Source organism: Talpa occidentalis, unplaced genomic scaffold, assembly GCF_014898055.3.
Source record: "Talpa occidentalis isolate TD23 unplaced genomic scaffold, MPIMG_talOcc4v2.1 talOcc4.5, whole genome shotgun sequence".
Classification (NCBI taxonomy): domain Eukaryota; kingdom Metazoa; phylum Chordata; class Mammalia; order Eulipotyphla; family Talpidae; genus Talpa; species Talpa occidentalis.
Window position 1 is genome coordinate 101,717,482 of NW_023604861.1, and position 24,471 is coordinate 101,741,952.

The 24,471-nt window shown below is 43.4% G+C and overlaps 1 protein-coding gene across 3 annotated transcripts in view; it reads right to left on the reverse strand.

Annotated features, from left to right (window-relative positions):
- TBC1D8 (TBC1 domain family member 8) overlaps positions 1-19,531 on the reverse strand; it is a 108,771-nt gene extending 89,240 nt beyond the window's left edge. The window contains exon 1 of one of the 3 annotated variants that reach the window (XM_037527978.2): positions 19,369-19,531. In XM_037527978.2, the coding sequence (XP_037383875.1) occupies positions 19,369-19,495 (127 nt within the window). In that variant the 5' untranslated portion in view covers positions 19,496-19,531. Of the gene's footprint in view, positions 1-11,338; positions 12,000-13,233; positions 13,548-19,368 lie in introns of those variants that run through there. The other 2 variants (XM_054701911.1, XM_037527979.2) reach the window with 2 other exon arrangements.
- Between the last annotated feature and the right edge of the window lie 4,940 nt (positions 19,532-24,471).

The following is a 24,471-nucleotide window of genomic DNA, read 5'->3' on the forward strand; positions in this document are numbered from 1 at the left end:
AATTGTAACTCACATCCAGGAAAGTTGTTCCCAAACCAGCCTCTTATCCATAATGCTCAGACTGGCAGCATGGTCCTGTAAGTAGACCAATTCATGTTCCCATCAGACCAGAGCAGTAATACTGGGCCCTCGAACCAGCAGGCCACTTGCTAAATGAGGGATTCTTGAAAGAGTGGGTAGGTCCTATAGAGCCTGCCCTGGCACAGCCCTGGGGTGGTCACTTCAAGGAAGGGAAGGCAGCTTCCTCACAGAAGGACCCTCCAAACATATGCACATGCCGCAACCATCATAAAGATCCAGAACACAGGGAGAGCCCCTGAGCCGCCATGATCCACACTCCAACATCCCCACGAGAAAAACAGTCTGAAAGGAGCCCACCTCCCATGGGTCAGTCCACTATGCTGCTCCGCCAGGAAGACCTGGGTTGAATTTCTGCAACTGAGCAGAGAGCTGAGCAGTTACTCAACTCTCTTACTCTACCAAGTCAACCTGCAAGATTCAGATTGGCTACTCAGGAGTGAATGCCGTATCCCACAAGACAAGACAAAAAATACAGGTTAAGTAGAAACACGGTCTTGACAAGACATAATGCTTCTTACAGGACTACACGTGAAATCAATCACCTACAGCAAGGTAAACCATCAACTTACCAGAACTACCACTACTAAGGAGATGATTACAAAGGGATGTATCAGGTACACAGTACAAAGCTACAATCAACACTGCTAATATCCAAAAGAGGGGAAAAAAAAAAAAAAACCCACGGGGACATGGCAGAATTAGGCTGAGAACCATCCAATGGCAATATGGGCCCCGATTCACCAATACACACATTTTTTTAAACACTGGCCCTTGGTAATACCCTTGACAGGTCTCTTCACCATCCCCTGTTAGAATACTGTGATGCAGTAAAAACAGGCTGCTATTTACTAACTGTACGCCGCTGAGCAAGTCGTTTTAATAGCTTAGCACAGTCTAATGCTACATGTCAAGAAAAGTCAAGATGCAGAAGTGACAGTAACTTCCTCTCCAGCCACAATTTCATCATCCAAAACACCAGGGTCTAGCCCACTCCCAGAAGGATCCAAGGTAAGGAACAAGAAAGAGCATAAATGACAGGTAACTGAAGGCCACTGTGGGCATCCTCCCACAAAGGCAGCTTGGTGAGAGGGCACATCAGGGGTACCCATAGGGAGAAAGTGCCAATGTGGAACTCAGATGAGAGGCCAGGTAAATCATGGCACAAGCACACAAAATATGTTTAGGACTCATTTCAAAATGTTAATATTCTGTTGTTTTAAAACAGGACATATTAGAGGTTATCTGGAGGTGAGGAAGCAAAGAAGAAACATGGATGGGTACAGAACATCTCCCAGTCTCTCTCCACCAGGGAAGTTATACATTAGACTTCTATGTAACAGTTTGTGGCTCAAATAAAATAAATCCCTGAATGAACAAATTTAAAAAAGAAAAAGTAACATATACAGTATGAGGTTGACTGTATAAATAAAATTTATGAATAAAGCTAGAAAATCAATGCAAAAAGATTCACTGTGGAATTACTGGCTTTTTCTCTTATTCCTATCATTTTTCCAATTTTCTTCCATTAGCATTTCTTTATAAGATTATGGGAGAAAGCACCATAATAAAAAAAAATATATTTCTATTGTGTCTTTTCTAAAGAATGAAACTGTGGCCAGAAGCAGTTTTTTTAATAAAACTACACTGACTATTTTGTTAAGTTTACCAGCTTAACTTCATCAGGTTAAGTTTACCTTCCAAGGATACCAGCTCTTGTGAAAGAATATTGTAGATGGAGCCAAGATGTACATTTAGGCCAATAAGATTAATTGTTATAGGCTTTAAAATAAATTTTTTAAACAAAATAGTACCCCCAAGTTTTGAAGGTGGGTCAAGGATGGCTTTCACCCAAGTGCAGCTCACGCCGGCACCCTAGGAGACCTTCACAGTGGTGCCAAATGTTGGGCAAAGTATAAAATGTGTTTTGGACCTCCCTGGTGGCGCAGGGGTTAAAAACAGCTCTATCAAGGTATTGCCAGCCACTGCAGCACAAGTTCAATATCCAGCCGGCCAGGGAGCAACCCACAGTAGACATCTCCTGCCTAGCCCACTGCTCCCCTCAACAGTGTATTTCAGTAGATCTGCCTGTTCTGTTCTCCACTCTTTCTGGTGAATCCTCTCACCCCACCCCACCCCATCACCTCTGGCCTATACCCCAGTTCTTGTATGCATAAATAAATCTTAAAAAAATAAAATAAAACATGTTTTGTCACAATCAGGAATATAGACACTTGTTAGGTGGTATTCGTCAGAAAAAGCATCACGTCCAGAGGGCCATGCAGCAACGTGACATGGGAATGTTAAACTGCAGCAAATAAAAGGTGAGAAGCACAGCAGAATATCAAGGCCACGCCCATGTTTACTGGAACACACAGTCAGTACATATAACAGAGCAGGAGTCTCGGAGACAGGGTGTAAAGGGCCAAGGCATGAGGGGCAAGAGACTGACACGTAGTGGTGACAGGGCTGTAACTGTTGCTAACGTGCACACCCACACTTGGGCAGCATTCAGGGCAGGCGTGACCATAGAGAAAGTAGGGAGCCCTTGTCCCAGAGGCAATATCTGAAACATGTTCCAAAAACCAAAGCATAGGCAGGTAAGCTATGGGTTTAGGGATTCAAGCTGTCCCTAACAGTGTGTAAAGCTTTGCGTTTTTAAGCTTGTTCATGTTGTGATTCTAACCACTCCTAAGAGAGAACATTTTGCCTTTTCTGAGAGGTAACATCTTGGCAGCTTATGAAAAGGTCTACCTAAACAAGAGAGGAGAATTCATTACCTTAGTAGACAGTGGTTGTTTAGATTCAGCAAAGGGGCCCCAAGAGCGCAGAGTGTAAGGACTACAGCCCTCAGTCCCTCACAGCCCTCAGTCCCTCACAGCCCTCAGTCCCTCACAGCCCTCAGTCCCTCACAGCACAGAAGCTACCAGAACAGTGAGAAGGTGGAGGGTTCACTATAATGTCCAACAACTGAAAAGTAATGCAAACCTTTTTTGTCTCTCTATACACTACTTTAGAAAGTATTTTCATTGACACATAAATACAGCATTTAAGTGCTATGTGTCTAAGAAAGTTCATTTCCTTTTTCAAGACTCCACAAGAAATCTTTTCAAGTTTCCTAAAAATAACTGCTAGATAATTCTTGAAGGGTCATTTGCAGGCTAACCAAGATAAAAATAATCGTATTTCTATCCACCCCCCAGCCCCTACAAACACTAATAACTTCAAATTAAGGGAAAAGTTTCATGTTAATTAGCTATAGTCATTTGGCTAGAGTGAGTGACCACAGATTGCCAAGGGTTTTAAGTAAACTCTGGGCTGACAGATGCCGACTTAGGGTTATTCCTCAAGAAAAGAAACCACCATCATTATAGCTCCACCGTAAGACAAGACTGAATTCAATGAACAGAGACAACTTTTTCCAGCCATCCTGACGATGTGGTTCATTTTTCAGTACAAAGCCCAGGCCTGCTAGCTGCAGAGTACTCAAAGATGATTGGGTAAGAAGCTGGGGAGAAAACCCTGCAATTAGGGGATCATAAAGGATCAAGTGGACAGGAACCCTCTTCAAAGCATTTAAAGACATGAAAGTCTTCCCCACAGCAGCAGGACAGGTCAACTACTCCCGTATATTGCCTTTCAAGCACAGAGGCATAGCCCTGGCATTCTCAGAGTGCATTAGAACTAAGTTCTTCAATATGCCAACTATCTCACAGATGAACAGTACAGATCGCCAAGGAATGGGTTCATGATGTTGGTGTGCAAATTAATTCCTTTTAGCAAATGATATTTTTATGCCTGCTTAAAAAACGAGCAGTCTCCCATGACCGATGAATTCATCAAACAATTGAGCTGCCTTCTGCCTGGCCCCCAACCAATCATCTCTTCCAGCCAGCAAGCATAGGCTGCAACACAGCACCTCTACCTCTGGAGCCCACAGGGTGCCTGAGGCCAGAGTTCAGATTCTGAAAACACAGTCCCACATTCCTCAACCTGCTATTCACAGCCACTCCCTTCTAAGAGTAGACAAAATGAGCCACTGAAGTTAAATCATAGAAAACATCCCACTTTCCATGCCCCACACACAAAACCTGAATACCACAATTTTCACAAATTTCATTAAAAGCCTGCAAAGTCAGGAACTTCACAAAATAGACATACTTTTCTTAAATCTTCCTTCAGGAAATTTTTCCCCCCAAAGCATGATAGTTTCTAATTGATTAGAATTTTTAAAATTCCTTCTATTCCAAAGAAAATCTTGCATCAACCTATGCTTTTATCCTCTGCAAAAAGCAACCCAAACCATAAGCCCTCAAGATCTGAAACAGGTGGAGTTTCCTGTCTTTATACACCTAATAATAGGGTGAAACAGCTTGCAGAGATGAGATGTACAAGTTTTTTATGATGTAGCACTGATTGTGTCCAGTGGAATATTTAAATGTATTGTTTAAAAACTGTCACCTTGCCCTGATGCTTCTGTCAGTGTAATCAATATACATAAGTAAATTCAGATACCCCCAAACCTCATCTCAGTCTGTACTCTTTCTTCATCCATAAGACATTTTAATTACTGACATTAATTACATTAATTAACTAATTACAGGTAACCAACTTGAACTCCATCCTCTTCCCTTCAGACCCTTATTAGGTTATCATGCCTTGAGGGCAAAAATTCTCTACCACAAGCATCTCTGCTGTGCACGTATGGATTTTGCATAAAATACTTGTTGAATGCTGCAGACTCATCAGGGCTATGGTACCAACAACTTGGCAAATAAGATGGCCACTTAGACCTCATTTTGCAAAATAAAGATACCAAGTGGCCTAGACAAATCTTTAGACTAAATTACATAAAGTAAATGAAAGCACTATGAAAACTGCTATGCAATAAGCAAAAAATACTGCATTACTACAAAGCCAGTAAGTAACATTAAAAAAAAAAAAATTGAAGAAAGCACGTAAGCTGGCTTTCTTTTTTAGAGAAACTGAAGACTGACAACTGAAAGAAATAAAGACAGACAAGGCAAATTATAGACAAATGGCCAAGACCTGATGTGTGCAGAGCAGGAGAACTTCTATGTTCAATTCTTTAAGGCAGCTTCATTCTATTTTTGTACAAACAAAAATTATATTCGTAGTCTCTCCTTTTCTTTCTCTGCTCTCCCAGCTGGGAGGGACTATCCCCTTTCCATGGCCAGATGCTAACCCCAAGGACACAGGGGCTTGAGGGTTTATTCCTCATAGGTATTTGGAATTCCGGGCTACAGCAAGAGACCTGGTATCTTAGCTAGTAATAGAAAATTCTGGACCAAACCTGGCCATGAAGAAACAGATCTTAGAATGTCAGAAAGTCTCAGTTCACTTCACACAGCAGGGAATGTGTCTACCACTTGGAGAGAATAGACAAACTTGTAGAAAAGGACTCTGCAGTAAGAAGAGTGGGCATCAACAGAATCCTTAAGAATGGCTAACCTAAAATTTCAGAGTCACAAGGAATTTCAGAGATGAGAAGGTCCACCCTCCTCATTTGACAGGTGAGGAATCTGCATCTCACGGTGTGGGGTGGATGACGATTACACAGCACAGGAGGTAACTGTATATGTAAGGCAGCAGCTCCTAAGTACTCATCCAGGTTCTTCCCACTGCTGCTTTTATCCTTCAAAAGTTGTTAAGGGCCACCACACATCCCCACATAATACTTCCATTCACTCTAACAAGTAGGACTGAAGAGACTAACGTCAAAACTAAGCACAGTGGCTATCAAGCCCCATCCCAACACTTCAGATCCATCTTTTCCCCAATTACTATTACAACTATTAGGTAGTATATCTCTATTTACAGCAGAGAAAATTAAGGCCCAATGTCATGTAGGTAATAAGAAGATTCCTTCCCTTTCCAATAGTCTAATAGTCCTGTTCTTTTCCCCCATCACTAAACAAAATTAACTATAGATGTAACTGAGAACATGTTAGGAAAATCTACCAAGGCCAAATTAACTTTTATCATTCCACTGTACATCTTGGTTATGAAAAACAAACCACATGAAACCCAAAACAAATGACTTAATGATAAACCTGAAAATGCCTCTAAGTCAATTTTTTTTTCCTGAATTGTAATGCATCTCTAAAGAAGTTTTAGTTCTCAATTCTCTGCTCAACTTGAATAGGAAGAAAACTGAGTCAAAGCAGGCAGGCAGAGGAACTCAAATGAATACAGGCCTCGCCATACAGTCAAGTCACAGAAGCCAGGAGAGTGAGAATCAGATACAAAAACCCAAGGTTCCAGGAAACACACCTCTGCTCCAAAGAAACACTGGCTCAGTCTAACAGGTTGGAAAAAAAGCCTGCAAGAAACAGGACCCAAGAAAAGCAGGGATGGTCAAACTTAGATAAAATAAATTCCCAACTATAAACAAGGGTTTCCACAGAAGCTGACAGCACAAAAAGAGGGGGCAGGCCTGGAGGAGCTAAAGTGGGCAACTAAGGTGAAACTCATGTTTCAGGATTCCCTTTATCCTTCTAGAAAAGGGCTACTCTCAGTCTAGCTAAAACAGAGTGAGTGCACTTCTGCCTCAGATCAGTTAGAAACCTTAAACAGAATAGAGGCTGGTGGTCTCCAAAATTCCAGCTCCAACAGTCATTGCACTTGAGTCCCTCAAAGGCAACCAAGAGTCCCAGCAGTCACATGGGGCCATCATCATGACCCATGACCAGCAGCCTTGAACCCACAGCTGCTAAAAATAATTTCCCCCAGTTTTATTGCAAAAGAGTTGACATACATCACTGTATAAATATAAGGAGCAGAGCATGATTGATTTACATATATTGTGAAATGATTACCACAAATAGGTTCAGCTAATATCTATCTTTCCATATAGAAACAACAGGGCAATTTTTAAATAGGACAGTGAGTCATTTCACTCCCTTCACCTGCAGAAGGCTGTTGTCTCACAGAAGGGAAAGAGCCTGGCGTGGGGGGCGGACCCCAGAAGCAAAGGCAGGAGCCGGCTATGCTGACACTTCTCAGAGTGAAGTAGAGCTGGGCTTCCAAGACAGTGTTCACACTCCAGGCCCACGGCAGAGCCGTACAGGGTCCCACACCAAGCTCTGCTACAGGTACTCCACATGCTCAGTCTCTGATGAGGGAAAGGAGTCAGAAAAACTTCAAGGGGACAGAAGCTACAATTCTCTTGGCCACACCGCAGGGCTTGCAGATAACGCAGCTAAAGCAAGAACTTAAGAAATGGCTCAAGGGTCCTAAAACTCCTTAACTAAATATTTCCATTTTTAAGGCCAAGGACACAAATGCCAATGTCTGTTTAAAGACAACAAAAAATGTTTTAATAAGTCAATTTAAATACCCAGCCTAGCATATTTAAGGGGGCTCAGAGCGTACATTTAAGAATTCTAGTCCTAGATTAATTACTATAGTGGGTAATTACTAGAGTTACTCTAGATTAATTACTAGGGTAGAGTAACTTCCCTGAGGGCAAGACTCTCTTTTGCTGGCTGCCCAGAAGAGAGCCGGGTAGGAGGCCGCCCACAGTAAATACCTGTTGAATGAACATCTTTTCCAAGACTTCGTTCTCTTAAAATTCAACTGCTTAATGACCACAGTAAAAGCCAAACCAGCACTGTAACACATACAGATGACATTAGAAAGTCCTATGTCAAAAATCACTCATAGCTGGGACACACACAACCTGTCCTGCTGGATGTGGCAACTGAACCCCAAGAAACCTCGACTCCTTAAAGTTGGGTTAATATAAGTGGTTGTTTCAATGAGAAAGGCAGTGGGTGGGTTAGTTCAGACAGATAAGACCCTTAGGAAATTTCTGTAAGAAAAATAACAAAGTTGTAAGTATATTTTATTACAGGCTAAAAATATCTCCAAGTGGATAAAGGCTTCCAAGTTCACACTTAAACCTGTTTATTTCACTGTTTATTTGGAAGTAATTCTCAAGCCTAAAACAAAACTTCAAGAATTAAAATAGGACAAGGAACAGTCACATACTCTGCCAAGATTCAGATTCACCTCTAGTTAACAGCTTACCCTGTTGGCTCAATCACTGTTCTCTTTCTCTTGAAATATTCCACACACATTTTTTTCTCAATCATTGGAAAGGAGACCTAGTTCCACGAATAAGGATATTCTCCTCTACTACAAGAGCGTGATCATCAACTTCAGAAAGTTTAACACATATGATACTTTTATCTAGCATTCCTATCCCAATTTTGTCATTTGACCAATAATACTTCTGAGAACATTTTGCCCCCTCCAGTCCAGAACTCAGTCCAGGCTTAGGTGTAACATATAATTATCATGTCTCCTTAGTATCCTTAACTGGGTACATTTTCACAGCGTCTCATTTATGACTGACATTTTAAAAATTCCCTGTCCACCCTTTTTGTTTAGATGGCTTTTTGATCAACCAAGTTATTTTTAATTAATAAAAATATTCTTATATCTGAAACCTTACTCAAATTTATATTTTCCATTAATTCTTAGTATTTTGCTTTGCACTTAAAATGTACACCTCTCTCCCTCTCTCTCTGAAACTAGAAGTACAACTGACCCAATAAGCCAACCTTGTGTAATTGAAAATCCACATATAACTTATAGCTGGTTCTCTGTAGAGGCAGGTTCTGCATTCAGGGATTCCACCAAACCACTACCAATCTACGAATGTGGAACCAAAGTTAGGGAAAAAATCCACATACAAGTAGACCCACACACTTCAAAATGCCCCTGTTAAGTGGAAACAATGTCTGATTTATGCAGTTTCAAATAAAACTTTTCAAAATCACATGTAGCAATACTGTACATACAGCATATTGGAGTGTGTGTTCCCAAATGTTTCTGGGATTGTGATCTCTTAATGAGAATGTAGCTGCCATTCAAGTCTCTGAGATTCACCCTTCCTTCTCATTCCCACCACTGCACACACAGGCTGGCTAATCATCTTTCTGGTATAAATGGATGTTCACCTACGGGGGCTCTGGTGTTGATGCTTAGTATTTCAGGCACCATCAACACAATCAGATCTCTGGCTTTGCCAGAGAATTTATAGAAACCCAAAGAAGTTAAACATTTACTATTAGGTCATTCTAACTTAACCTTTGGCTATTCACCTACGATGCTCAAATTTGGTTTTTGAGGTTGTAGAAGTTGTAATCAAACAAGTAGCTTTTACAGTGGGACACACAGTAAAGAAAACCTTCCAATTCCACAAAGACTCTTTGGCCCCTTTCTCCTCAAATCTAAATATTTCATTTGGATAAACGAAGATAAGCAAAAAGCTGAAAGATAAAACAGTGCTGAGGTTTTCACTGCAAGCCGCTGAAGCAGTAGCCATCTAAACTGTAGATCCAGTGAACAGCTGCATCTCCCTCACCTCATAGCAATTCCCAGATTAATCACTATTAGCTTCACCTGGTCATGAATCTGGCTCAGCTTGTTTCCTTCAATTTGCGGGATTTAGAGAACAGTGGACCTGCATCTCCATGTTTAATCAAACTCAACACGCACTGGCCAAAACAGAGGGGTGACACTCAAAGGGACTGTCCACTACTCTAGGAGTACATGCCTGCTGCCGGCTCATTGGGTTCGGAATCTCCCGGTTCTCTCGAAGCCCCAACTCCCTAACTACCTCTTCTAACATGAGCAGGTTACCTAAAGACAGGTGACTCTACTGATAAAGGGCTAATTGTTAACCTGTTGCTATTGTTGGTCCTTCGTGTAGATTTTAGAACATAATCCCCACATTAACAGGCAGAGCCACTATACTAGAATTAAACAGTGTCCAATTTAAAACCTAAGTTAATGTCCAAACTCTCCTTTAACAAAAAATCTGAGAAGCTACAAGTTAAAAAAAACAAAAACCCACAGGCAGCAGGCAAGCAGGTGTGTGTGCATGCAAACAGTTTTCGAACACTGGATTTACTAAAAAAAAAATCTCTCCAATCTAATCCTTGAGTCCTTGAAAGATGGAGGATCATGCATTATATATTCTGAAAACAATCTTAATGCTTTGCTATAGTTTACATTTGTTTTTAATTATAACAGCATAACAACATAACAAACTCAGAATCCATCTGACTACGCTTCTATGGTAAGTGCAATATCTAAATATCTGAGGATGAGTTATGAGGTTTCTGTTGTGCAAATACTGCTTCTCAAGGGAGAAGCTGCAAAAGTTTCTTCCAAACCTTTTTTCACTAAGCCAATCCCACTTGAAGAATGCCATCAGTTTCTTATGACATTCCTACATCTAAACATCAGGTCACAAATGTAAAACCTTGTTAAGTGGACACAATAATTCAGGATACCAAACTGCCTGGTGAACATTTGTAATTTTATTTGTATTTTCCATTCTAGAAATAAAACGTGTGGGTCCTGATAATATTTATAACAAAACACTATTTCAACTGATGAAGAAATGGAGTCTGATCAAAACATTTAGCGAAGCCAGATGAGATTCCTACCAGCACTCGCCCCCTAGACAATAAAATGGTAGCAGAGGCATCCCACCCAGGAACCCCTACACAGCACCAACTGACACCAAATGCCAAACAAGTAACATTAGTCAGCTTTTCTGTTGCAAGGTCTCCTCAAAGAATTTCTTTAGCCAGGTGAAACTACTGTCCAAGGCTAGGCCAATACCCTTGGTTTCTATTTCAATTAATTCTTTTGGTCATCAGTTATATTCTTTGAGGAATTTTTTTTTTACCAGCACTGAAACACAGTGCTTATTTCCAAAATAAAACTGCTTGGGAAAAGGCTCCTGAGGTCCCCCTAAGCTGGAGGTCCCCCTAATGCCTTATTTATTTCCTTAACCTATTTGAATCCTTTCCATTGCCCATTCACACCTGTAGATCCAGCAGTGAAAAGATCCTCTATTAGCTGACAAATAATAAATGTGCAAGAAAAACAAAAAACAAAAAACACAATAAAATCCCATTTGACTGCTGCATTCACAGGCCAGCCCCACTTTCTCACACCGCCTTGTCTTCAGCTCCTTCTTGCCCTCTTCTGCCTGCACCCACACTGCTCTCCCCAGGTCACCTATATCAAAGTTTTTTCAGAACTGCAGAGTTAATCCTCTCCCCCCTGCCCCCCCCCAATTCTCCTTTTTTGAATATTCTTTTGACTTCTGGGAGACACTGCCTATTTCCTCCTGTCCTCTGACCAACCCTCAGATCCCTCTGAGCTTCCTCCTCTACAGGTTTTACAAGACAGCTCAGAGACACATCAAACTTACTGGGGTGCAAGCAGGCAGTAGGGTGGAGCAGGCAAAGGGGGCCTCCCAGCCCCCAGCGCATCTTCACTGGGCTCTCTCTGGCGTCGTCTTGTAGTCTTTCCTCTCATAGCCATTCTCCGCCATCTTGCCGCACTCCGCTGCACTCTGCCTTATATGGTCAGTCTCTCAACTCAGGTGTGCCCACTTAGGCCCGCCCACACCATACTCCAGGTGTCCACCATCAGGCACGCATACCCAGGGCCCATGCTCCCAAGCGCCTCCTGCATACAAGGCTGCAGGTGACAGCCGCAGAGGCCAACGGTGCAAAAGCCTGAGCATCTTCATTTACCCTACATTTACCTTGTCCAAAAGAGGTCCTCAGAGGCCACAGGGCTTTTGTACATGTTGTTTCCCCAATTCAAAAGGCTAATTCTTTGACTTTTTACCCAGCTAACACAATCCACACATTCCACAGGTCTCAGCTGTGCTCTCAGGTGCTCAGAGAAACTCTCCTTGACACTTCAACCTAAATTAGTTTCCCTGCTATTCTCTCTCACATTCCCCTGCACTTACCACCATTTATAAGTCTGTATTTTATGGCTTAAAATCCCCCCACTACTACTCCTAGCACCTTCTCTACTCTGTAGGTTCCATGAGAACAGTGTTGAATAAAATGTTCTTTTGGCTTTCCTTCTCTAAAAACAAATAATTATATGGATTTTGCAACATACTGCATGCAAATACAAACATAGTAATTACTGCTTTTGCATGTTGAGAAACTAAGACCCCAGAAGGAAAGAGTAACAATCACAGTACCATAGCAAAAGACAAAAATCAGACTTCTAACTCTAAACATATTTTCTCTCTAGAGAAAAAAAGTAAATCCAAAACAGATCTTTTAATTTGAAATAAAGTACCTGACTGGATTAGATGCACTTCTGAAAATAGATTTTAAACCTCTGTAAAACTGACACACCCCACACATGCTAGACATTTTGAAGGCTAAATATAGTAATAGGACAAATATCTGAAGCACTGGGAGCACAGGAGCAATCATGTTCCATAAGGCAATAATGTGACATTATTTTAATGTCTCTCCTGATCCCCATTACCAAAATAGAGCTGGTAACAAGGAAAAAATTGCCAAACTTTCCCAATTTTCAGATTGTCTATATTTTCTCAAAGTGCACATTAAAAAAAAGCATATATTCTACAATACTTGTGAGAAACACAGTTCCTTCACCTTTCCCTACACTCACCTCCCAGCTCCCCAAAGGCAAGCACTTCCAATTCTTAACTGATTTTGTATTTACCTTCACATCTCCAAGGAACATGTTTTCATAACTACTTCTTGAATGTTTAGTTTACGCCTTGGCTTAACTTTCAGAAGTGGAGGACTGAGCTCTCTTTCACTGACCACGACCACCACTGCCACTGCCCACCAACACTTCGGCAGTAGTTGCAGTGAGGCCATGAGTCAATATTTACATTATCATAGCTGCTTCTTTAAAAACTATGAAACCTTTCCTAACCTACAAAGCTTTGTCATTTTCCCTGGCGTCCATGACTGTTCTGGAATTTCTGGCTTATTTAACTTTCTCTGTATCAATAACTTACCCACAAATTCTCTCCTACTGCACAGATACTCCTACAATAGGTGGAAGCATATTGGGTACAACATTTCACTTCTCTTGTCTTCTGCCCTGCTCCCATCAGAACTGAGGGGTCTCTCAGCTGTCATCCTGGGATCCCCCTTGTAGTGGGGCAGCCAGGCACAGGGGCAGGGTGGAAGGCTGGAAGGCTTGGGCCAGGCAGAGTGGGGGGCTGGGAGGCAGGCAGGCAACCAAGTTTCCCCGCCTTCCTATGAATCTTTACTCTCTCTCTGGGCTCTCTGGGGCGTTCTCTTGTGGTCTCACCTCTTCTGTAGTCCCCGGTTCGTCCTCTCGGAGCCATCCTCTGTCTGAGTGATGCCACCCTTACATCCCTGACTTCTAGCCCCAGTGTGCACACTTACGCATGCATGCACACCCATGCTCCAGGTGTCCACAATCAGGCACGCGCCCCGCTCCCACGCTCCCAAGCACCTTGTGTATCAGCACAATTAAGGCCGCAGGTGATAGTCACAGAGGCTAGTGATGTAAAAAGCCTGGTTAATTCACTTATCCTACACCCCTTCATTTTCATTCTAGGTCTGAGAATTTCTTCTTAAACAAGTAACAAAAAATATAACTATGAAGGAAAAAGAAAGTTCCATCTACAAAATACCCATAATAAAAATAAAAAGCCAAGTCATTCAGTAAGAAATTTTTAACATAGTTGAAAAGGAATACAATACATAGGGGGCCTCCCTGGTAGCGCAAGGGGTTAAGATGCAATCTAGGAAGCTAGCCACAGCCACTGCAGCACGAGTTCAATCCCCAGCCAGGGAGCAATGCACATGGTGCAGCAGACCTGTCCTGACTCGCCCACTGCTCCCCTCAGCAGTGTACTTCAGTCAATCTGCCTGTTCTGTTCCCCACTCTGTCTCTGGTGAATCCTCTCACCACCCCCACCTCTGGCCTGTACCCCAGTTCTTATATCTAAAAATAAATCAATCTTTAAAAAAAAGGAATAGAATACATAGATACAAGAGAAAACAAATATTTAATAAACACACAGAAAGAGAGTCTCTGCTCTTTGAATTATAAAGGAAAAGGCAATTCAATGGCTTTGAAATACTATTTGATTGGCAAAAGTAAGATATCTGATGATCCCAAAGTAATGGCCAACTGTGGGAGCTTTTCCACACTGCTGCCAGAACTGCAAACTGGCACACAATCACTTTGGAAAATAATTTGGAATTACCTAGAAAAGTTGAAAATGCACATCCCTATGATAGAAGTTCAAAAAAATAGGGGGGGGCGGATTTGTGCTGGAAATGTTATCAGATTTTCTACTCCCATTTAAAATAAATTCCTCCTTTATACATGCCACCAGAATGTGGAGCTGAGATCAAAAAACCCAATTTCTTCACAGTTAGCAAACGAATTCTTTAAAAGCTCCCAGCCTCTTGGTCATTTTCAGGGAAGAGTCCCAATTAGGCTGGAATGGCTAGCCTCCACCAGCCCGCCACCCACACACTTGTACCTGCCCTGTTTGATTCTCTAATTACAAACGCATTGCTCTTGTTATGTTCTCATTAAATGCAACTGTTGGAAACCCCAAAGCTTTCATTAATGGCTTACCAGTCCTTAAAGATGTATGTTATCTTACCTATGTAATCCTCCTGATTTATGCTCCTAAAATTAAAGTACATCCTTTATTTATGAATTCTTTATTGTTCTTTTGGGAAACAAGACCAAAGCTTGTAAGAGTCTAGAGCCATTATCTTGGAAGTTTACACAATGCAATGGCCGCCCTATTGAGCCACTGGTGGTGGAGATGAAATCCTCATGCTCAGCTACGGAGCAGGACTCCAGTCAATGTCAGATGGACTTAGTCTAGAGAGGCAGCACCCATGCTGGGTTTCACCAGTTTCCAATCTTTTGATGGAATGAGCAAGACTTGTGACCCCTAGTATCAGTTTCATCTCTTTGGTAACACTGTGACATAGTGACACAGTATCTTTGGGACGCTGTTCCAAAGGCAGTAATGAATTCACTCTGGGCACAACCACTCACACTCAACACATGAACACCAAGGTGAAGTTCTTTTCTTAGGATTTAATGTGGTCAAAGATGCCCTGTACCCAAAACCTGTAAATGCCTTTCTTTTGGGCAGTACTTAGTACAAAAATGCTACTTAAATAATCTCCTAATTACACTTATAAAACACTGCACATTCTAGCAGATAAATGTATGTCTCATATCCTTCACCACAATACAAATTTCTTTACTTTTATTCTCAGAAGTCTTCCTGGTATTCATTTTTTAAAATGTTATTTTGCTTTTGTTTTTCAAGCCTACTATCAAATCTTCAATATATAGTGCTTAATTCTTCTTCAATATATATGGCTTAATTCTAAGCATTATTTTAATTGGAACCCTTGTGCACTGCTGGCAGGAATGTAAAATGGTATAGCCACTATGAAAAACACTTTCTAAGTTTCTAAAGTAAACTTTATTATTGCCTTTGTCTTAAGGCTGAGTTGTAACTAAAGCTTAAAGAAACTGAATAAACTAGCCCAAGGCTTCTCAGCTCAATATCATAACCAAGGGACAGATCTTGACACCATAGCCTATGTATTCCACTATCCCAGATGGCCTCCTTTAACCCTAACTGTTTAAGAAATAAATTAACCCATAATTACTATAAATGTAATGACATGAACAGGGGCTGAAGACAAACATTCTAAAAAGTAGAAAACGTAATTATTTTATTCAAATTACTAATTTTTAAATGCCAGTTCTCTTTGGTAGGGTTATACTACCAAAGACTGCTCATAAAATACTGGAAAATAAATCTTTCAGGCTACATCTAGGTGGTGATATTGGTCTTTAAAGTTACAATTATGCTGCTCATTCTAATGATTCACAGAACACTGGGGACAAAGTAGAGCCGCCTCCCAAAAGCAAACTTCTCGCAGTCTTTGTACTCCCAGCAATGACAACCTTTATAAGAAATATTCCCAAGGACAGAGACTGTTTCCAAGTGAACACTGTATAACTTCTTCTCTTCCCAGGCAGCAAAATCACTTCTGTAAGGGAGCACTGGAAACATCTTAGAACACTGTATTCAGCTGTACCATGTTCCAACTGGAGGAAGGTTTCCCTGCTGCCACTTTTCCAGACCGCTCCAAGGCCACCTGAGAAGTGCCTGCCATTACCCCTCTCCCTCAGAGGGAGCTACAAAAAGAAGACAGAAGGAGGTCTTTACTTCCCACCCAACCCCTCCAGCTTTTCAGCAAAGTGCCAGGTAAACAGGAAGATGAGAAAGGACAGGAGATATTCCTGTTCCTGTGAACAGGTCAGCCTCAGTAAGAAAAGCTGGACCTTCACTCCCACCCAACTTTAAAAAGTGGGACCCATCATTCATGCATGTATTTATCAATTTATTCATCCTACAAATGTTTATTGAGCATATCCTATGTGGCGCCATCATAAAGGTGTTGTCAAAGAACAGGCATTGGAGCGGGGGAGGGAAGCAATGAACATAAAAAGGTACATACTAGAAAGTAAGAGTTATGATGAAAATAAAACTGGAGATTCATACAGTGTGAGAGAGAGAGAGTGTGTGTGTGTGTGTGTGTGTGTGTGTGTGTGTGTGTGCAGGAAGACAAATAATCCTTAATGAAACAAAACCTTCTATTTCTGAGGATGGGAAATAAACATGAGAGATTATTGATGTACCAATAGAGATCTCACATATTTAAGCTCCTACTATCTAGTAACAAATTCAGCATCAAAATAAAAGAGAAACTCCTTCACTAATACTTCCTTAACCGTGTCTACTTGCCTCTCTCCAAAGAAAAGTCTGAAACCAGTCGAAATGCACATCATCTTCGCCCCCATTATTTTTATGGATAAACTCAGTCTGTTTTAAAGCTTAAAAAAGAAATTGCTAAAAATCTGCCAAATTAGATTCCTACATTTTCTAAGAACCACCACCAGCAAAGCGCTCTCCTCTCTATCACATTAGTCTTGATTTTACAACATTCTTAAGTGCCCCGTTAAAACCAGCCCGTTGGTGGGTGTGGTAATTCAGGGTTGCTCAACAGCATGCCCATGTCATTTGCTTCCCAGCTAAATGTCCGAAGGTAAAGAGTACAGCTGCTGAGGAAATGTCATTCTTTCACAAGCAATAGGAGATCTGGGTCTCCAAGACATAAGGCAGTGTCATCCATCTTTTTGCAGGATTTTTCCTACCTCTTTTTGGTTGATCTGAATGCCTTTAAGAATAAGAAAACTGGGCCTCCCCAGTGGCGCAGTGGTTGAGCGCTGGGTTGCGAAGTTGCCCGCAGCCTCTGCAACGCCGGTTCGAACCCCGGCTGTTCCCCGGCCACCAGAGGAGGATCCCACATGGCGCGCAGACCTCTCCTGCCGCCCGCTGCTCCCCTCAGCAGTGGACTTCGGTCCTTCTGCCTGCTCTGCTCCCTGCTCTGGCTCTGGTGAATTCTCTCACCCTCCCGGGCTTCTGACTGTACCCAGTGCTTGTATAAATAAATAATTAAAAAAAAAGAATAAGAAAACTACACATTCACTGTAAGTCCAAAGCAAATACCAAATAAGGCCAAAGCCACAGGTACAATGACAACATAAGACCTGCTTGATTTGGGAATACAATAGGAAGGGGAAGGCTTCATTTTCAGTTCATCACAGACAGGCTCTGGACAACAAAGCCAGACTCTCCAGGGGGAAAACTGGCCTCTCCATAAAGCATCATGTTTTACCCTCCTTGTCTTCCCTGCTAGATGGTATATAACCTGAAGTCTTTCCCAAAGTAACCACAAGAACATTCCAGACTCAGTATGCAGCAGTGCCCCAAGTTAATAAGAGTGCCTGCTGGACAAATGTACCTCCCTTTTCACAAATCTTCAGGCCTTGTTCTCACTGTCTACTAAGGAAGACCACTTAGAGGCCGGTGCTATGCTTAACACACAAAAAAACTGCATTCAAGTGACGCGGGAACAAACGCCTCCTCTGACTCCTTTTTTCTGGTGGGTGACAAGGTACCACCAACCTCCATTTTCCAAGAGCTACAACATCAGGTGCCAGTGTACTGTTCAGGGGCACACCAAGTCTCTATAGCCTCCTGCCCCTACATTAACTCCCTCCCTACAGCTCAAAACAGCTCCCAGAGAAAGCCCACCTGCTGCCCACTTGTCACCACCGCTCACTCTGAACCAGGGGTCAATCCACTCCTCCTCCCACTATACCTCCATTCCTTCCATGCAATAATCTACCGACCCCTACCCACTCCAGCTACCCTACTCCAGCTAACCCCCACCCACCCGCTACTGCAGCTCAATGAAGTTTATTCTTAACCAATCCAACTGCTAGCTTTCTCTCCTTCCCAGTCAGAAGCACCGAAAGGACGATTCTCCTTGTAACTGGTCCCGCTGTCTCAGGGCTTATTGATCACATTCCCCACTACACTTTACTCCAGTAGGGCCCCCTGCGTAAGAGGCAGGCAGCAGCCGCCAACAATGAACCTGGGGCACATAGCTCTGTCCCTTGACCTCTCAGGCCTTGGTCTCCTCAGTATAAGGCCGAAGGTGATGGAAAGATAGAAAGTCCCTTTTATTCCAAACTTTGAAAATCCCATACAGCCTTCCTAGATGCAACTAAAAAGGCTGATAAATTGTTCCTTCATTGATCTGTTTAAACAGGTGTCCCAGTTAATGGAAGTTGTCCTCAATTTTTCCAAATTCTTGCTTTCCCATGAGCTTTGGATCATAACTTTTAGAGGGGAAAATGCTGTTTTTCTTAAATTTTACATGCCTTTCTTTTTTCCTCCTATCATTCCTTGGAAGAAAGTGAAAGGGGTGGAGGTGGGAGGGAAACTGACCTGCTTGATTTCACTACTAAGATCACAAGCTTGGAATTGATACTCGGTTCCGACCCAGCCTGCCCACACGCCAGACTATCCTGGATCGCCAGGTCGTCCTGAGGTTCGCCAGCGGACGGGCCGGGCGACCCCAGCCGCTACACTATGCGGAGCACTCGGGGCGCCTCCAAACAGCCGAGGCGCGTCGGCCAGGGCGCACCCCCCTGTCACCTGGCACCGCACCCCGGCCGGCGCCCCGGGCCCTGGTTCCCTCGGGTCAGGCTCCAGCCGATGTCTCTCCTCTCTCCGAGCCAAGTCTGGCCTCCAGGCTGTCTCTGGATCAGGCGACGACGGCACCTGCCTTGCCTGGAAAACACGCACTAGCTCTCGAGACGCTTTTGCCACAACCTCGACGGGCACTGGCAAGAGAAATGCAGAAGAAAGGAAAACAAGCCCGAGGCAGGGCCGGCTCGGCCCGGCGTCTCCCACGAAATCGCCACCTGCTATTGCAGCACGGGGCTGGGAGCCGAGGGCCCGGCGGGGAGCTAGGTTCGGGGCCCGCCCGCCCGCCCAGGCGCGCCCCTTACCCGTGAGGCGACCGCCCCCCTCGCCGTGCCCTCGGCGCCGCTGCAGGATGAAGTAGCAGCTGCTCTTCTGAGTCACCCAGAGCTTCAGGGCGTTCTTCAGCAGCACCTCCTCGGGCTTGAGCCACATCGCAGCGGTCCGGCCGCGCCCGCGGGGGCCCGACTCACATCGCCCCCGCCGCCCGCCGCGCCGGGCCGAGCCTGCTCGGGAAAAGGTGGCGGCGGCGGGAACCGCAGCCAGCCGGTGCCCGGCGCAGGGAGAGTCCCGGGAGCGCGGCGGGCGAAGCTCGCGCAGCCCGCGCGCAGGCCCCGCCCCGGCCCCGCCCCCAGGCCGCCCGGGCCCCGCCCCCTCCGCCCCAGGCCCCGCCCCCTCCGCCCCCATGCCCACCGCCCCCCTCCACCCGCTCCCGCGGCGCCGCTGGGGTTTCCGAATCCCAGCCGCTCCCGCGCACAGTTCCGGAGTGGAGGGAGGAAGTCCTATCCCGGCTGCCAGGCCCCCCTCCTCTCCCTGCGGCGCTCGCTGGGGCGCGGCGGCTCTTCTCCCCTCCTCCGCCCCTCCCGGGAGGGCGCTCAGGATCGCAGTTGTCACCCTGCACCTTATCCTAAGAGGAGGAGGAGATGGGGAAAAAATTTTTGTTCTCCCAGCTGCAGGTTTCCCAACCTAGGGCACCTCTCTTTGGGGGAACAGAATGCATGCCAGAAAATCCAGGTGTGTTTGGAATAACAAACCATTTAACTAACAAAAAGACAGTCTTACAAATAAAAAGAATAACATTAAAAAATGTTAAACAATACTTTCCCAATGTTTTTAATGCTTAGCACATGTTTTTTTTTTTTTTAAGATTTATTTATTTATGCATACAAGAACTGGGGTACAGGCCAGAGGCATGGGGGGGGTGAAAGGAGTCACCAGAGACAGAGTGGGGAACAGAATAGGCAGATTGACTGAAATGCACTGCTGAGGGGAGCAGCGGGCGAGTCAGGAGAGGTCTGCTGCGCCATGTGGGTAGCTCTCTGGTGGGGGATCAAACTTGTGCAGCAGTGTCTGTGGATAGATTCATAGGTTACATCTTAACCCCTTGTGCCACCAAGGAAGCCCTACTTAGCACATGTTTTTGATGGTCTCATAAGGGATCCCACCAAGGGCTGAAAGGGCTGGTGGTGCAGGGCCCTAAGGCTGATAACAGAAAAACTCAACCTGAGAGACGCCCCGCCCCACCTCCCTGTGGGGCATGGAAGGGATGGCCATACTACACAGGGATGGAACCAGCCACGATTGTTCCAAGAGAACTGAATGCTAGGAAATGAAGGAGTAGGTGATAGTAGAGGAAAGCTATAGGAATGCAGAGGGGATTTTGAAAAATAAGTATTTACTCAAAGATGTAGAAATAGATGCAGGTCGCTGGCCTTGAACAGCCTGGGGCCTCCTATCAAACTCCGTAGCAAGGCAGTTAAATCTCACTTTAGCAAGAGGAAAGAAAAAAACGACCAAAATGTCCCTCCGGTTTTAAAAGAGAGATGTCTGATAAAGCATGACTGTTAATCAGGACAGAACTGGGAAGTAAATTAAACCCCCCACAGGACAGCCAGAAACAGTGAAACCTCTTTACTGTAATTACACAGAGGAATCTGTTTGCAGAGGATCAGCCGAGATCACTTCAGAAAGCAGAACCTGACCTGACAGGTAAGAAGCCATGTACAAACCCTGGGCCAAGGACAGCTAGGGCCAAGCAAGCCTCTGGTCCAGCACTGGCAGGCCCCTGACAGATATCCTCTGAGCACACTGCGGAAGGAAGTCAGCTATAATCAAGAGGATTTGGATGCACCAGAGCAGAGAGGTCAGGAACGACAAGAAAATATTCCTTCCAGAAATAGTCTCCAGCACCTCCTCCTCTAAGACATGCAGCAGGCCCTAGCATGGCAGAGGTGACTGGGAGGTGGGCCATGCTTTGAAGAACTTCAGAGTGGGAACAGTGGGAATGCACAAAATGAAGAGTCTGTTCCACAGGGAGGGAATTGAGAAAGCCTCACAGAATAGTGGATGCTTGACTGGACATTAGACAATGAGTATGTGTTTACCATGAAGAAAAATCAGGGAAGGCATGTCTAGTAAAGGCACCAGCCCATGTAACAATACAGTTAAGGGCCTGCCTCTGGAGCAACATTCCTAAGGCAACATTCCTTCCTGCTGCTAGTTAGTTGAATGACCTCGAACTTGGATAAGATACAAATGTCAGTGAGCCTCAGTCTACTCAACTATAAAACTGGATAATCACAGTATCTCCTTTATAGGTACTAACTAGTGTGTAATATATTTAGGCACTTGGAACACATAAGCACTCAATAAATGTCAGCTATGACTAGTAAATGTGTAAAAGTCCCTGGAAACAAAGCAATCTCTATACACACTTAGCCATAGTTAAACATTATTAAGCTCTTATTGTCTGCCAAATACAAAATATGACAAGACACATGGAAGGAGGTATATGAAAGCAGTTATGAGGAGAAGAGAAGGGGACTGTGAGGTGCTACTGTGTCCTGGTCTCTATTCTTCCCACCCAGAGACTCCTGCCTCTGCCTCCCATTAGCCAAGTCAAATAGGACCCAAAAGACAAGGGAACCCAGAGAATGACCTCTGCAGAGGTCAGTCTACTAGGCACAGACAAGGTGGGCAAGACTGGAGAGGTGATCTGGAAGGGGCAATGTGGGGCGAATGCCCAGCACATGTGGTTCTAGTTTCCTACTATCTCTCATCTCTGGGTACTTATTACCCCTTTTTGGTGTTATGGGTTGAATTGTGTCCCTGAAAAGTTATATGATGAAGCCCTAATCTCAGAACCTCAGTGTGTGACCTTTTTTGAAAATAGGCCCATGGCAAATGTAACTAGTTAAGTGACAATGATGTCCTTAAGATGGGCCCTAACCCAGCATTACTGGTATCTTTGTAATAAGGGGAAATTTGGATATAGACACATACATGTCTAGACTGTGAAGACATGTGGACTTGAGTTATGCTGTCACAAACAAAGGAACTTCCAGAAGCTAGGAAAGAAGCCTGGAACAGATCCTTCCCCCACCACCCTCAGAAGGGTGAGGGTGCTGACACCTTGATCTCAAACTTCCAGGCTTCAGAACTGTGAGACAGTGTCTGCTGTTTAAGTGACATATGTGTGTTACTTTGTTTTGGCGGTGCTAGAAAACTAATACAGTTGGCTATTTAATCTTGCTCATACCTGTTCAGTAGCAAGTCTCTTGAATAGTTCCAAGTTGGATTCTGTTTCCAGTCAAGACTAGAACTGACTCCGAGAATGATCCCATGAAACACAGTTCTTCAACATGACAATCTGAGCTGGAAAATCTTGTCAATGTGTATTGAAGGCTGCACCTCCGGCTTACACCCCAGTTTTTCTATGCATTAATAAATAAATTAATCTTAAAAGAAAAAAGGAATCCAGATTATTAAACCAAGGAGGATGAAATATAAGGTTGCATTCAACAAAATTTATGAATTACAATCCACTAACCCAGGACTCATTATGAAATGTGTTACCTTCAGCACAGTAAGTGTCTCTAAATTTTGCTTCCTTGGTTTATTGAAATGTAAATTTAACAATGGCCTATAATCAGTGAGGATGACTGCTAAAATGTCACTGGCATTTTGTAGGTAAAACTAAGAAAAGTGTGACGGCTCAGGAGCTTGGTATGTTTGAGTGGATATATTATATGCAACCAACTCAGCCAGTACCCTACAACCACATAACACCCCTGGCCATCAGCACCCCCACACACAATCGTGACATGCACCTTCATCAAGATGTTTTTTGCATCTCAGAGAAAAGTTGTAATGTGAGAAATCATGTCAAGTGGCAATGATTGTGAGTCTATACTTGTGCCAAGGAAAATTTCACAGTTAGGAAATGTACAAATGAGCTGTGCCCTGTCCCATATTCTTTCCCTAGTTTACAACTAGTTTGTTTCACTTCTTTATAAGACAGAAAACCTATACTAATAATCTTCACAAAATATATACTCCTTTAATTTACACCATAATAGTACTAAAACACAGGACAAAACCTTGAAACAGTCTCTAGCACGGAAAGAGTACTGATCCACAGCCAATCTAGAATCTGCATTCTATTTCAATAATGAACTTCTTAAGAGAAAGAGGATTTTAGTAAACAAAAAGGACCTTCATAAACTGGAATCCTACCAAAGTACAAGTAACACTATTTTTACTGAGAGTCCAGGATTTGACCTAAAAATGTTTTTTTTACCATATCCACCACTGAACTCCTCCTACATCCTAGTATGATTTCTGATTGTTATTCCCCAAATATTGTGAATCTTCTGCTTGTACTTCTTCACACCTGTTGATGATAATAAAGGCCCACTTTCAAAGAAAGCTACAATTAAAGACCCAGTTTGAAGGGTATAATCTGACAAATAGAAAAAGGCCTATGTTAAGGAATATCACCACACTATTTTAGAGCACCCAGGGTACAAAGAAAATCCTAAAACCTATCCAAAGGAAGAAACAGATCACAAACAAAAGATTAGGAATGATAAAAATATACTTCTCAACAATTACACTGGAAACTAGAAGACAAAATGTTCAAAAATCTGAGGGAGAATGACTTTAAACTAGGAGTTCCTCACCTAACTAAACTATGTTTTTTTAATAATTTTTAAGATTTATTTATTTATGCATACAAGAGCTGAGGTACAGGCCAGAGATGCAGGGGGGTGAGAGGATTCACCAGAGAGACAGCAGGGAGCAAAGCTGGCAGACAACCGAAATACACTGCTTTGTTCGTAGGGTTCCAGAGACCTCCAAAAAAGGTGAAAAAGCTTGCTTCCATTGGCAGGACTGGACAGCCCAGCCAATGAAAAGTCCCTGGTACCCTCAAAAAGAGGAAAGCCCAGGTGGAGTCTAATGAGACCAACTTGTTCCTAAAGCCTACACGGACCGAATGTCAACAGTTCACTCTAAATCCTATATGGAGTATTCCAACGAAGCCAACTAAAATTGCTGCTTAGTTATTCTGCCCTGTGATTTTATGCAAAAATAGGCAATATGGTTTAAAAGTAAATTTAGTTTACAAACTT